This window comes from Theobroma umbraticum, unplaced genomic scaffold (genome assembly GCF_002168275.2).
Source record: "Theobroma umbraticum cultivar Fairchild unplaced genomic scaffold, ASM216827v3 scaffold_95.0, whole genome shotgun sequence".
Classification (NCBI taxonomy): Eukaryota; Viridiplantae; Streptophyta; class Magnoliopsida; order Malvales; family Malvaceae; genus Theobroma; species Theobroma umbraticum.
Window position 1 is genome coordinate 3801460 of NW_018397257.1, and position 15847 is coordinate 3817306.

A 15847-nucleotide genomic window follows, 5' to 3' on the forward strand; every position below is an offset into this window, starting at 1 on the left:
TCAAGCTTTTTTCATGCAAACTCAAGCCTCAACCAAAGTCAAGCTATTAACTATAAAGAACTACTTATTGGGAGGCAACCCAAGCTTTCGAAACTCTTATTTTTTAGTTATTTTTATTTATTTATTTATTTTCATTAATTGCTATCTTTTTTAGTAAAAACAATTCTCTTACAAGTGACAATGAGGATGATGAGGATGAAGATGAGGATTAGAGCTTCACCAGATTCATCCAATCATTAGAGGAGTATTCTTTACCTTTCCTTTATTTTTTTTAACATTGAGAACAATGTTTAGTTTAAGTTTGAGGGGTGAATTTATTTTTCTGGTGATGAACATTCTGTGGAAGTTTTAGATTTAATTTTATTTGCATGTTTATCTAGATTTATAAATAATTTAGGATTAGTTGGTAAATGAATTTATTATTTGTTTGAATCTTATGAATCTAGAGTAAAGTTGTGCCAATTTTTTTCAATGATTTTTCTATCCAATGATGATAAGTAGTTGTTTTGAATTCTTAGCTTTTGGTGAATAAGGTTTTTGTTTGGATTTGTGCTAAATTCTGTTGTTAGGTATCATTGTTAGGAAGTGATTTCTACAATTTTGAGCACTATATCTTTTACTTTAAAGTATTATGAATATTTAGAAGAGGTTTATATTGATGTAAATTTTAGATTATGCCATAAATTCTAAAATTTGTTTGATTTTCTCTTGAGGCGAAATCGTAAGTAATACTTAGTTAGAGAGATGATTTAGCTATCATTGGATAATTTGAGCTAAAAAGCCAAACTTGTTAAATCTTTATCTCTAGTATACCCTTTTTGAGTCTAATTTCTTTTTTCTTTATTTAACTACATAATAATTGAGTTTAGCCTTAAAATTAATTTTCCAAACTTGCAACCCTCACTCCTAAGCATGTATATTATTTTAAAAAATATAAATTGAGTTAAGTGTTGAAAAAGGTGGAAAGGTGATGTTGATGTGAAAAAAAAAAAAAGAAGCTCGAGATATTAAAAATCACCTCACTACCTACAATACAAAGAAATTAAATTTGGAGGTGTGAAATTGTGAAAAAATGTGTTGAAAGAAAAAAAAAGTTCAAATGTGGAAGAAAAGGTGTATTAGGAGAAAGAACATAGAGTTGTATAAATAGGTCTTAGAATAATTATGTTCTTAGGGTGATTTGAGCCGTATTATTATCCTGTATCCTACCTTGACCCTAACCATACATTACAAGCTTTATAAAGTCCTATTGATCCCTAGCTTGGTGTTAGTCTACATTAGTGGAGAGAGAGATGAAAAGTAAACTAATGAAAATCTAGAACTAATTTGAAATTTGTGTTGGTATAAACTCATCCGGAGGTCATGATATTTTTGGTAAAAAATTTCACACACACACAAAAATCTATTTGAGAATGTACTTGCATTGGAATTGAAATATGAATTTAAATGATGTCTATATTTTTCCTTAAGTTAATTATTGATAAACATACTTTTGAGAAAATTATAGGGAATCATTGAAGTGGAGTACTTTATCTCTAGTAGTAGTAGTACTAGTTATAGTAGTAGTACTAGTTATAGTAGTAGTACTAATAACTATATTTATTTTAGTTTTTATTAACTGAATTTGATTTTCGTAAGTTAGTTTCTTTTTTATATTTTGCTCAAGGACTAACAAAATATTAAATTTAGGGATGTGATAACTCTATGATATAGAGTTATTTGAGCTTAATTTGGATAGTAATTTAGCTTTGTTCTTGTAGTAATGCATAAAAATTAATAAGTTTTATTTAATTATTTTAAATTATTTATTTCAGGTGAGTCAATCTAATTTTAGTTAATTTTATACTTAATTTGGTGTTAATGTAGTTAAGATAGATTATTATTGATTTATTTGTGTTTTTGATGGTATTTGATGAAAGAAGGAAACCAATTTTGTGGTGCAAACTTCTACTGCACATGCTTCGGTATTTTGGCCATAACATTCTCTACAAAGCTCCAAATGAAACGATTCTTAGACCATTGGAAAGATAAGAGAAAAATTAACAAAACTTGCATAGGTAGCAAGTTCACTGGACATAACTCTTCATGAAAAGTGCATTTGGGATTTCATTCAAGTATCTATACAATACTTCTCATTTGTCAGTTGTGTAAATACTCCCTAAACTTGAGACACTAAGTTATCTTATATGTGAAGTGCTATGTTTTGATTTCTATACTCAATGTGGCATCGAAGAGATCCTAGAAGGATAAGGCGTAATTTAATTTGTTAATTTTATTTTTGTTTTATTTTTATTTGTATTTAATGCATGATCAGCCTTCATCTAACAACAAAGGCTCTAGATGACATAAAATGGGTGAAGAAGTTCATGATGATTGCAATATGGTGCATTCAGGCGGATCCATCTCTAAGACCTCCCATGAAGAAAGTGATACAAATGATAGAAGGAGTTGTAGAGGTCCCAATTCCTCCAATCCAAACCTTATTTATCGGTTTTATCTAAGTTTGTTATAGGTACAAAAAAAAAACATTTTTGGTGCTAAGACTTCATGTTATTCATGTGGCATCTGCTATATACACCAAATTAAAAAAAAAAAAAAAAACTAGTTATGGTGTAGAGATAGTGCATAATTTTCTCCTCTAAATTCTTATTGGTTGACAAATTATCTTACGAAATAACTCCTTATACAAAATTTATGAGCAGCATAGAACAAGAATGTCCCTTTTTTGCATCATGATATTCATAATGCTTGTCATGTCCAATTTTGTCTTCTTTGATAGCAAACCTTCAAATAATTTCTGGTAGTTACTAACTTCACTCAAGAAACTAAAACATTGAAAAGCAAGAACAGTGCTCTTCAGAGAAAGAAAAACCCATTTCTGATTTCCATAAGTGCAGAAGCTAAGTTTATACATTCTGATTGGATTCCATCCAAATACTGACAAGGATCAAAGGTTTTTCCTTTTACCGTCCAAGATATGTTCCTTTTAAACATCTAAGAATGAACTGCTGCAAGGCCTTGAATCCTATCAGTGGCTTGACTTTTTGTTTTTATTACATCTTAAAGACTTGGTCTGTTCTTTGATCAGTTGCGTAACGTTTTAGTGCTTCAACATGTCTCTGTCTGTCCCAAATAAAACGAAACTTCAGTTGACTGACTTGTTTATAAACTAATCCCCCTCTGGAAGATTATAATTCTTGACGGATTCTGCATCTATCTGTTCTTTGTTTTAAGATCTATTTCCTAAGAAGGAAAAGGTCTTAATATGTAAATAATAACTGTCAGTCTAGGCTCAAGAGCAACATCAAGTAGAGTTTTATTATCATTGATTTCACTCTGATATAGCTACTAGGCTGTGAAACAATAGCGACCAATACGTTTTAGATGTCCAAGTCCCACAGCTAAAATCAGAGGACTTCCACTATTAACGATCAAGGGCTTTTCTAGTTTTTTTTTTTTTTTTTTTTTGAAAAGCTGAAGAAGTATTTCATATCAAGAGGGAAAGACAAAAGAAAGAGGGCATACCCTCCCTTTGTACAAAGCTGCAGAGGACAAAAATGCTGCAGCATCAGGGAACCCACAGTTCAAAGGCAACTGTAGAAAAGAGGACTATCGACATAGTAGCCACAACAAAACGGAACTGCTGGAAATCGCTATACATCATATTCAAAATTCATAAACAAAGCATATCAGACTACAGCAACATCCAACAGAAGAAAACAGCAGCTTCCAACAATCAAAACCAGCAACAAAATGAAAAAAGGGTTTTTCTAGTTAAATAGAAAGAAGTTAGAAGCTTTGTACCTAACAGCTTTACATGGAAATTAGTTATAGCCAGTTATGCCTAAACAAGGGATACTAGAACTAGAAGTTGCTAAAAGATTAAGAGAGAACTTTGTACCAGATAAAATAGGAGTTTTCAGCTGTAATAAATGCTAAGCATTTGGTACCTCTGATATTAGCTTATATGCCTTGAAAATAAACACATAATGAAACAGGGAATATTGGTGGTACATATTGACAGTTCAATTACAAAGTGAAATTGAGGTCCAACAGATTTAGTAATTCTCGTACTTACTAGTAGAGGCTACAGCTTACATGGGAGAAAAGAATTAACTAGGGAGCTAGCATAAAGGTGTATTCTCATACCTGGTATTAGCATTGATACAAAAACTTCAGCACTGTGTTTCATCCTTTCTTGGATGCGGTGAAAAAATCACAAGTAATCATATCTGTAAAAATGTGAATCAACAAGCAAAAAAGGATCTGCAGTTCCAAAGAACTTCTGAGAGAACCACTAACAGTCCGGTCAACATATTACAAGTTAGGAATAACATCAATCATATAACCCTAATTTAAGAAAACATGATTTTGCAATTAAACCGAAGACATGAAAGTTCCAAAACAAACCTCAATAGCTAAATAGTTGCCCTTAGCTCTTGACATTACACCCACCAGAAGAAAAGAAAAAATAAATAAATGATAAGAGAAAACCAGAAATCACCATAAATCAAATTACTACAAGGCCTAATTTGCTCTTAACAAATTTTTAACCTCTCAAAAACATCTCAAAGGACAACAAATAAATGTCTTAATTAGGCCTAATTGGCTCATCACCCTAAATTAATGATGGGTGACCTTAAAGGCTTTATATGATAATAATAACATAGGTGAAAAAGAATAATGTGTAACGTCTTAATTTGAATTGTTTGGTCCTATATACAGTGCGGGACTCCAGGTAGAGCATGCTGATTTGTACTATTATATTTCCAAGAAACAGAAGAACGATGACAATAAGACTTTAAGCTATGAAAATCTCCTCTGGATATATTCTTTTAAAAAATTTAAGCTACAGTTTAAACCACTGTATTGTAGGCAAAACAATAGCATTATATCAGTATTAATGGATTGACAATTGAATTCTAAATACAACATATTGATTTATTGTTCCTAAGTTTGAATGTCTACATATTAGCCATAAGCCCTTAACAGAATGCTTTTTCTCCTTTAATTTTTTGAAGGATAATTTTGTAGCACTATAATTAAATTTAAAAGAGCCTCAAAATGGGGTTGGTTTCTGTAGTTGTATAAATATGGATTTGCTTATTCTAGTTATCCAATTCCATGAGCTTTCATGCTCATTGCATTTTGAATGAAAGAGGAAGCCGAGTATTATGTGAGCAAAATCTGAGCCAAGCCTTGCTTTGTGACTGTAATAATTGTAGCAATGAACAAAATACAGCCAAAAGTTTCAAGTCTAGATCTAAAACAGGATTGACTACAAAGAAAAGAATACAATATTCTGTAGAGAAAATATTTCCTTCTGGGACTTATTCTAACAAGAAAAAGTCATTACCAAGACAAAATGGAAAACATCTGCCGGCCCAATAAAAAAACCATTTTCTTTAGGAGGGAGGTGTCTTAAGGAGACTCCCCTAGAGCAAATCAAATGTAGAATATAGTCATTAGACTGCATAAATGAAATATACCGAAATTTAAAAATGATTAGATGAATATCAATAATGAGCCACATTATTAAAAATCATGATGAAAAGTCAAAGATACCTTTGTTTACGTAAAGCAGAAAGAGATATAGTTAGTACCTGGAACAAGGGCCATGACACAGGAGGAGAATATTCTTTCACTTGATTCAAAGTTTATCGACTCTTACGGGCAAAGTCTGTGATCCTTGTTAAGCCTTGAAGAAAAAACCTCCTTCACTTCTCATGGCCTCTGCTTCTCTTTATTCCCTCCATCTCGTGCTAATTTGCCTGTTCCCGTATTGTGTTACAGCCCAAACATACCGCAACATAACATTGGGCTCATCCATAAGCGCTCGCAATGACAACTCCTCTTGGACATCTCCATCCGGAGATTTTGCATTTGGGTTCCAACAGATTGGAACTGAGATGTTTATACTAGCCATATGGTTCAACAAAATACCTGAAAAAACCATTATTTGGTCAGCTAACGGTGCAAATCTAGTGCAAGAAGGGTCCAAAATTGAACTTACCACGGATGGCCAGTTTGTTCTTAGTGATGCAAAAGGAAAGGAGGTATGGACAGCTACTTTGCCTGGTACAGAAGTTGCCTATGCAGCGATGCTTGACACAGGAAATTTTGTGCTGGCTAGCCGGGATTCTACAAACTTGTGGGAAAGTTTTAACCAGCCAACTGACACAATACTACCCGCACAACAATTTGACCAGGGCAACAGACTTGTTGCACGCTATTCAGAAATGAATTACTCAAGTGGAAGATTTGAGTTTATATTACAGGCTGATGGAAATCTAGTTCTCTACACCAGAGCTTTCCCACTGGACTTGGTGAATACTGCTTACTGGTCAAGCAAAACTGTAGGAAGTGGCTTCCAAGTTATTTTCAACCAATCTGGGTACATCTACCTTGTAGCTAGAAACGGAAGCATACTTAGTATGATAGCGTCTAATGGAGCTTCAACTAGTCAATTCTATCAGCGAGCAATTCTTGAATATGATGGGGTCTTCAGGCAATATGTTTATCCTAAGACAAATGGTGCTAGCTCTGGAAGGTCCATGTCATGGTCTTTGCTATCCTCCGTACCTTCAGATATTTGCATGAGCATCACGGAAGACACGGGAGGTGGGGCTTGTGGATTCAACAGCTACTGCGTTCTAGGAACAGATCAGCGGCCGAGATGTGAGTGCCCACCTGGATACTCATTCTTGGATCCAAGTAATCAGATGAACGGGTGCAAACAGGATTTTGTTTCACAAGACTGCGATGGATTGCAAGAAGCAAATCTTTTTGGTTTCAGAGATATGCCCAACACAGACTGGCCACTCTCAGATTATGAATATTTCCAGCCAGTTTCTGAGGATTGGTGCAGGCAGACCTGCTTGAATGATTGCTTTTGTGCAGTTGCTATCTTTAGAAATGGTAATTGTTGGAAGAAGAAAATTCCTCTCTCAAATGGGAGATTGGCTCCAAGTGTTGGAGGAAAAGCTCTGATCAAAATAAGGCAAGAAAATTCTACTTGCAAATCCGTTGGTGAAGGTTCAAACAATAACGATCGCTCAACTTTAATCCTTATTGGATCTCTGCTCCTAAGCAGCTCAGTATTTTTGAATTTTCTTCTGCTGATAGTAACTCTTTTTGTTACTTTGCGTTTCAATAGCAGAAGAAGAAAGATGCTTCAACTCTGTCCAGCAATTCAAGGAATGAGTTTACGATGTTTTACTTATAAAGAGCTAGAAGAAGCGTCAAGTAAATTCAAAGACGAGCTAGGGAGGGGTGCATTTTCAACGGTTTATAAAGGAGTTCTGGATCTTGGTAATAAAAACTTGGTGGCAATTAAAAACCTAGAGAAGGTAGTGACAGAAGGCGAGCACGAATTTCAAGCAGAAATGAATACAATTGGAAAGACAAATCACAAGAATTTGGTTCAGCTGCTAGGATTCTGCAATGAGGGGCAACATCGACTTCTGGTGTATGAATATATGAGCAATGGATCTTTAGCAGACTACCTCTTTGGAAATTCAAGGCCTAGCTGGCACAAAAGAAAACAAATTGCTTTCGGAACTGCAAGAGGACTTGTTTATTTACATGAGGAGTGTAGCAACCAGATCATACACTGTGATATCAAGCCTCAAAATATCCTTCTAGATGGATCCTTTACACCAAGAATTTCTGACTTTGGATTAGCAAAACTGTTAAAGACTGACCAGACTCGAACAGTAACTGGAATAAGAGGAACCAAAGGATATGTTGCTCCGGAATGGTTCAAAAGCATGCCCATCACGGTCAAGGTTGATGTTTACAGCTTTGGCATTCTGTTGCTAGAGCTCATTTGCTGTAGGAAAAATTTTGAGCAGAACATAGAAGATGAGCGTCAAATGGTATTGGCTGATTGGGTATGTGATTGCTATGAAGAAAGGACATTGAGTCTGATCGTTGAGAATGATGAAGAGGCATTGGAAGACTTTAAGACGTCGGAGAAGTATTTGATGATTTCCATCTGGTGCATTCAAGAGGATCCTTCACTAAGACCCACAATGAAGAAAGTCGTACAGATGCTAGAAGGAGATGTTGAAGTCCCACTTCCTCCAGGTGCTTCCTCATTTGTTAGTTAAATTTATATGTCTCCCTGTAAATAAGAATGTAATATATTTTTGGGGCATTCGACAGGTCTATGGTATAATATCTAGCAAATTTAATAATTATGAATGTGGAAAATCTGTTTGTCAAGATTTCCTAGGCATGCATGTATCTAGGAATGAACTATCTTCTTCTTCTTCAGTTAGCTTTAATGTGAACAATTCAAACAGAAAAGGTACATCGTCAACAATTATTCACTTCCTGAATTTCCTTCATACAATGCGTACCCGAAAAGGCCCAGAAAATTGGAGAAACAAATCGTATCAGAGAAATTTTAGATGCATTTATGGCCCAGTTCCGTTAGCATTCCTACAAAGAACACGTCTGGTTTAAAGTATTAAACTGAAATTACACGGAATACATAAATGATCACTGCTGCATGTGAGCTTCGAGGAGAATCAGAAAGGTGAAAAGTAAGAGGATTAACAAATACATGGTATATAAGATAAAAAAAAAAAAAGATTACAGGGTAAAGAAACCAATATTAATATTGGATTAATATTGAACGACGTACCTACAACTTTGTAAAATGGTTTTTTTTCCTTTCAAAAAGCTTGCATTAAGTCATTTTCATAACTCAGCCTGAGCTGTTATCTAGTATCAGGATCTACATCTCGGACCTTGCAAGTAGCAATTTATAATTATGCTCATACAACAATTCCAAATTTTAAAATGAATGAATGAATGAATGTGGAAGAATCAGTCGGCAACCAGATATGAGAAATCCAAAATTGTTGCACATCTGACAAATGATAAATTCTATCGTTGCATTTAAATGTGGTGCGTGCACATGGCATACAATTTTGTTAAGTATTTGTGAATAATTAATAAATATTTAATTAATTAATGTTGAATATTATTTTAATATTTTTTAATTGAATAATTAAAAAAATATTTGAGATAAGATATAAATTTAAATAAGAATTATCTGTCCATTATGATTAATTACATTTAAATTTAAAAGTAATATCCTATTTTATATCAAATGCAACTAGCAAGATTTGAACTTACATTAACAAAGGCATGAGACTTTTAAAAATATCCTTTAACTACTTCACCAAGGAAGCATCCTTGAACTTGCATTAACAAAGTCATGAGACTTTAAACAAATATCCTTCAACCATTACACCAAGGAACCATCCTTGAGATGAGAGTGCAACAAATAATAAAGACAAAAAAGGTTCAAACACAACCATAAAAGGCTTGATGTGGCACCCACGTGATGCCAATTGCTAAATTTTTTCAAAATTACACTTTTACCCAACAAGTTTCAAACTATTATAGTCTTTTCTAAAAGCATCTGAAAATATGATCTACTTAAAGCTATTTTTGTGTGCATAATATCTATATGAAAGTTTTTGATCCTCCACAACAATAAATACGCATAAGCAAGCACAACATCCTATTTTTATGTAGATTGATGAAGTAGGCTCCTTATGATATAATTTATTTTAAGTTTGTATTAATTATTGAAGCCATGTAAAGGGATTTAATTTTGCTCTTACTTTACACATAACATTATTTTGGATATGGGCACCTATAAATATCAATAGGGTTCTTTAGTAGAACTCATTATATTTTGTGGTAAGTATGAATTGTTCCCATGCTTAAGGATAATGGGAGTTGTACCCATAATCCAAGGTTAAATTAGATTAGATATTTTAATCGATGTTTACACTATTAGTGATGATTACTAGCATGCATATGAAATTTTCAAACTAGTAATATAGGTAAAAAATTAAATATGTCTAATCTTAATTGATTAGAAAATTATATATGTGCCTAATTAAATCTTATGCAATAATATAGTGATATGGCTTCAAAACTAATTATTACTAATTTGACCAAAGGTGCCAAACTTGATCGAAAAAACTATTATCTCTTGCATAAAAACATTCAATATCTTCTTAATGAACAAGAGTTGCTCGATCATCTGACCAAAGAGATGAACCCACTTGAAGTTGGAAACATTAACCAGCATCGCTGTGACCAAGAGGCCTATGACACTTGGTATAAGAGAGACCGTAGTGTGTGCTTTAACATGTTAAGCTACATGCACAATGATCTCATTAGGGAGTTTGAGAACTTCTCAACTACCAAACAATTGCGGGAATAACTAAAATTCAAGTATGGTGGAACCAAAACTACAAGGATTCGTGCCTTAATGCTTAAGTTCAATCAATATGTGCTGAACTCCAAGCACACTATGGCTGAACATTTAAACGCTATGTCAGCTATGACAAGAAAGATGAAAGCAATTGGCTATGACAAGAAAGATGAAAGCAATTGGCTGTGATCTCACAGATAAGCAGCAAGTCTTAGCTGTCATCAAGTCACTCCCAAAGTCCTCATGAAGACATGTTAAACTTGTATTAACACACAATGAAAGCATAAGGACTTTTGATGACATTTCTTGCCATCTAGAGCTTGAGGTAAAGCGTAGAGAAGCTATTCGCAACACTACCTTGATAATGCAAGCTGAAAATCATAAAAGGTATGTTCCCCAATGAAAGAGACAACAAAAAAAAAGGGAAAGACTGGAAATTTAAGGCCCAAAAGTGATGGAGTCACCAAGCACCAAAGCGACAAGCTTGGTGGGAAGAAAGATAAGTCCAATTTGAAATGCTTTAACTATAGTAAAAATGGACATTTTGCTTAAGAATGCACTAAGCCTAAGAAAGTTTATCCTCTAAATTGCTTTAGAACTTATGTATGTTCTCATGTGTTTATAGCTCATTCTCCACTTGGTTGGATTGTAGATACAAGAGCAACCAAGCACATAACCTGCAACCGTGCAGGATATGTAGATTACCATCGCTTACCAACAAATGGACACTTTGTCATGATGGGGAACGGAGAACAAGAAGAGGTTTTAAGAGTAGGAACTTACCAACTCACAATGCCCAATGGGCAAAAATGGCTCCTACATGATGTGGTTCATACTCCGTTCATACAATGTAATCTACTTTCAGTTTTATCATTGATGGATTTAGGATTTAATTTTACTTTCAAGAATTATAGTTTGTCTATTTTTTTTTTTTGAAAACATGTTTTTTGGTCATGATTATTTTAAAGATGGTTTGATTATGTTAGATTTGGATTCTAACAATGATGTTGCTTTTGTTTCAAATTCTTCTTCTAGTGTTACAAATGATTCTATGAAATAGCATGCTAGATTAGGACATATAAGGCCAAATAGATGTCCAAATTTGCTAGAGAAAAGCCATTAGGCTCACTCACCAAAGTTAAACTTCCAACATGTGAGCCATATCTTGTTGGTAAGTCCAGCAGAAAGCCTTTCAGGAATGCTAAAGGGCTACCCATCTTCTAGAACTTGTCCATTCAGACATTTATGGGCCTATGAATGTCAAAGCACACCATGGTGCATCCTATTTCATTACATTCTTAGATGATTACTCATGATATGGATCCATATTTCTATTGTCTCACCATTTTGAACTTTGAATTGTTTCAAATGCTTTATGGTAAAGGTTCAGAATCAGAAAGAAAGAAAGCAAATTTAAGGTTTTTCTCATTGATAGAGGTCATGAATTCCTATCTAATCAGTTCAAAGAATTATGTTAGGAAAAGGGAATATGTCAAAAATTAACAATACCTAGCACTCTATAACAAAATAATGTTACAAAGATAAGGAATCGTATGTTGTTAGACATGGTTAGGTCAATGATAGCACAAGCCAACCTTTCATAAAGTTTTTGGGGGGATGCCCCTTTGACTGCAGCATACATCCTCAACCATGTGCCCTCAAAATTTATTCCCACAACTCCATATGAGTTATGGAATGAAAGTAAGCCTAATTTGGAAGGCTTATGTCCTTGGGGATCAGTAGGGTACGTATATCACTCATATCATAAGTATAATAAACGTAGCCCTAAAGTGAAGATGTGTGCATTTATTAGAGACTCAGAACATTCTAAGGGCTACATGATGTATAGGGAACACCCTATTGGAGGGCTAACTGAGATGGAATCTCGTTATATTGATTTTCTAAAAGATGACTTCCCAAGCATAGATGGAATCTCATTATATTGATTTTCTAAAAGATGACTTCCCAAGCATAGATGAGGTTAAAGAAAGCCTTGAGCTTTATGGAATGGAAAAGCTTCAAGAAAGTGTATCCTAACATGAGAAAATGAATATGGAAACACATCCTATTGAAGAGACTTTTAAGGTCAGTGAGAGTACACAACTTCAGCTCTGCCAAGATTCATAGTTATGGAGAAGTGAACGTGGGCAAATACCCCGTAAACGATTCAAGATGGAAAGTCAGTCTTTCTTTGGTATTCTTGTGGATATTGATAAACCATCTTCCTATGAGGAAGTTTCAAACTAACCGTCATTAGACAAGTGGCTTCCTACTATGGAAGATGAAACGAAATCGATGACTGAAAACCAAGTATACAAGTTAGTTAACCTTCCACCTAGGTGCAAGGCCATCAAAAACAAATAGGTTCTGAAGTTAAAGCACAAAGCGGATGGATCAATTGAAAAATATAAGGCTCGTTTAGTGGCAAAAGGCTTTACCTAAAATGTGGGTATGGATTATGAAGAAACATTTTCTCCTATGATGAGATTTACATCAATTTGCCTTATCCTAGCTATAGTGGCACATCTAAATTTGGAATTGTCCCAAATAGATGTCAAAACTGCATTTCTCAATGGAGTAATCAATGAGGAGATTTACATGAATCAACCAATTGGTTTTCAAACCAAAAGAAAGGAACAAAAAGTGTGTAGCTTGAAATGTTCTATCTATTGCTTGAAACAATCATCTCGGCAATGGTATTTTTCATTTTCATCAAGCCATCATTTTCATAGGCTTTGTGATGATTGAAGAGGATCATTGAGTATATGTAAAGAGATTAGGGAATAAGTTCCTTATTCTTTCATTATATGTGGATGATATCCTATTATTTGAGAACAACATTGAATCAATTGTCACCATTCAAAAGTGGTTGTCTTTCTCTTTCAAGATGAAAGACATGGGACAAGCTAAATACATCCTCGAGGTCAAGATCTCAAGAAATTGTTCTAAGAAGTTCTTGAGTTTATCTCAAGAAAATTACATTCAAAAGGTTTTAGAACAATTTCATATGCAAAACTCCAAGCCTATAGACACTCTAGTGAAAGAGGCCTATATCTCAGCATGGAACAATATCTTAAAACTGAAGAAGAAAAGAAACAAATGGTGAACGTACAATACACAAGTGCTGTTGGAAGTCTGATGTAAGCTATGATGTGTACCCGACCCGACATATACTTTGAGGTTGGTGTGGTTAGTAGGTACCAAAGTAATCTTGGGATTACCTATTGGGCTGTAGTCAAAAAAATACTACGATATCTAAAAGGAACCACTAATTTAGCTTTATGCTATCAAGGTGGAAGTCTAAAATTGGTCAAATATAGTGATGCTGATTACACCAATGATAAAAATGCTTAAAAGTCTACTTCAAGTTATGGTTTTATACTTGAAGGTGGAGCTATCTCTTGGAGTAGCAGAAGCAGCTTTATACTACTTTATATACTGTAGAAAAGTATGTAGCATGCTATGCTACAAGAAATGGTTTGGTTAAGGAGATTTTTGCAAAGCTTGAACATTACTAGGAATTTGAGTGAAGCTGTTATACTTTATTGTGACAACAGTGTTGCCATAGCTTATACAAAAGATCCTAAGTATCATGGAAAAACCAAACACATTGATGCTCGTTATCACTACATTCGTGACATCATTACACAAGGTCTTATTATGTTGAAGCACATTCTCGCAACTGATATGTTAGCAAACCCATTCACTAAACCTATTGCTAGAAATGCTTTCCAAAAGCATATTATGGGTTTAGGGTTATTATGCATTTGATATTTATGTAATATTATTTTTTGAACAATTAATAAATTACGTTTGTATTGACTTATTTAATCAAATATTGTTAATTAATTATGGCACATATCTAAGGTAATTATTGTCACCTAACTTTATAGATTATTCTTCTCACACGGGACAATCGCCCTTACATTACGGTAGTATGTGGGATGAGATTTAAAATATCACAAGTTACCAAGCATTTTGTGATCTCCTTGTCACATGAGTTATAAGCAAGGATCTTAGCAATGTCACCTTAACTTAGAGTCAAGATGAAGCTCATAAAAGTCAAGCATGGAGATTATCCACCTTCCATAGAACTAGCAATAGCGGGATTTAAATCTTAGTGGATTCAAGTCAATCCTTTTTATAGGAATTGGATCTAGATCCATATGGTGGTTTTGACATGACAAACCTTAAATAAAAGATCCACCATAATGTATATTTCATACTGTATGTGCTATTAGTTGATCGATGAAAGGGAGTGATTAAATAGATCCCTATTTCATCACTGTGTGAGCCTTAAGGATTTATGTAGTCTAAATTTAATACACTTTGGGACTTGGATCTATGATATGAAGTTGAGATTCAGTGTTGCTACTTTAGCATGATTTTCAATCATCAAAAATGATGTGATCTAGCAAAACATGACTAGGAAAACAGTTAGATCATAATGGATTGACATAAGTACGCAAGTAAGAGTCATTATAGATCTGACATACAAGGTCTACAACTCATTGTTTGGGCAATTATAAAAATATTAGTTGTTAGATATAACCATGAGTTTAGACACATAAAGAGATTTTGCATAGCTTTTACATGTAGGAGGGACCAGAGATGCAAAATCTTATGTGAATAAAATGATTTAAGGTATGATGAGAACTCGAGCCGTGTTATGTTAAAAAGATGGTAACTTAATATCTCACTGCTCACTGGTACCTCTATTTTCTTCTTGGTCGCATGTTCTATTTCCCTATATGACAATGAATGAAGAATGAGTTTAATTGAAAATAGCATAAGTTGATGCCAATGTGTACGAGTGAGAGATGTTGCATTAAAATGTCGCGCATCCACATGGCATGCAACTTTGTTAATTATTTGTAGATAATTAACTAATATTCCATTAATTAATGTTGGATATTATTTTGATATTTCTTAATTGAATAATTAAAACAAGCATTTAAGATAGGATATAAATTTAAATTTAATTTATTTAAATTTAAATAATAATTAATTACTTTTAAATTTAATTTGTTTAAATTTAAAAGTAATATCCTATCTCTATATCCCTAACACGTCTATAAATAGTGAACAGATGTATTGATTTCTTACACACAACCAAGAGTAAACATGAGTTGTTTTGTAAGTTAGAAAAACCAAAAACTCTTTGCTCTTATTTTTTTTCTCTTCATTCTTCAGCCACCATCAAAGGCTAGAGGGTTTGGAACGTGTAATTTCTTATAGAGGACTCTATTAGTCGCTTCATAGCAACGAGAGTAAAGAGATCATTGTTTTATGAAAAAGAATCTATAAGGCAAGCTTCTTCGATCAGAAAGGAAATGAAATATTTATATGAAAAGATAAGCCCATCTCCCAACATTTATGTTCCTAGATTGAATTGCTTTAGATACGCTTGTACGTATTGTCCAAAATGAAAAAGAAAAATACAGTAACAAGGGTACTGTAGAAGGAAAAAAATTATCAACCAATTACGTGTCATCATTTGGATTTAATAATATTTTAAGCATGTAATTAATTATAAAATAATTAATTTATTGGTTAGATTATTTCAAAGACATAGAGTTAAACCAATTCACCTATTGGTATATA

General features: G+C 33.6%; 1 protein-coding gene and 1 pseudogene across 1 annotated transcript; both read left to right on the forward strand.

Annotated features, from left to right (window-relative positions):
- The window catches only part of LOC110412310 (G-type lectin S-receptor-like serine/threonine-protein kinase LECRK2), a 14136-nt pseudogene extending 11635 nt beyond the window's left edge, over window positions 1–2501 (forward strand).
- A 3225-nt stretch (window positions 2502–5726) lies between these two features.
- On the forward strand, window positions 5727–8181 carry LOC110412225 (G-type lectin S-receptor-like serine/threonine-protein kinase LECRK2). Its single transcript, XM_021422743.1, has one exon. It carries the CDS (start codon window positions 5727–5729, stop codon window positions 8109–8111), a length of 2385 nt encoding a protein of 794 aa, XP_021278418.1. The 3' UTR covers window positions 8112–8181.
- The last annotated feature ends 7666 nt before the right edge of the window (window positions 8182–15847 follow it).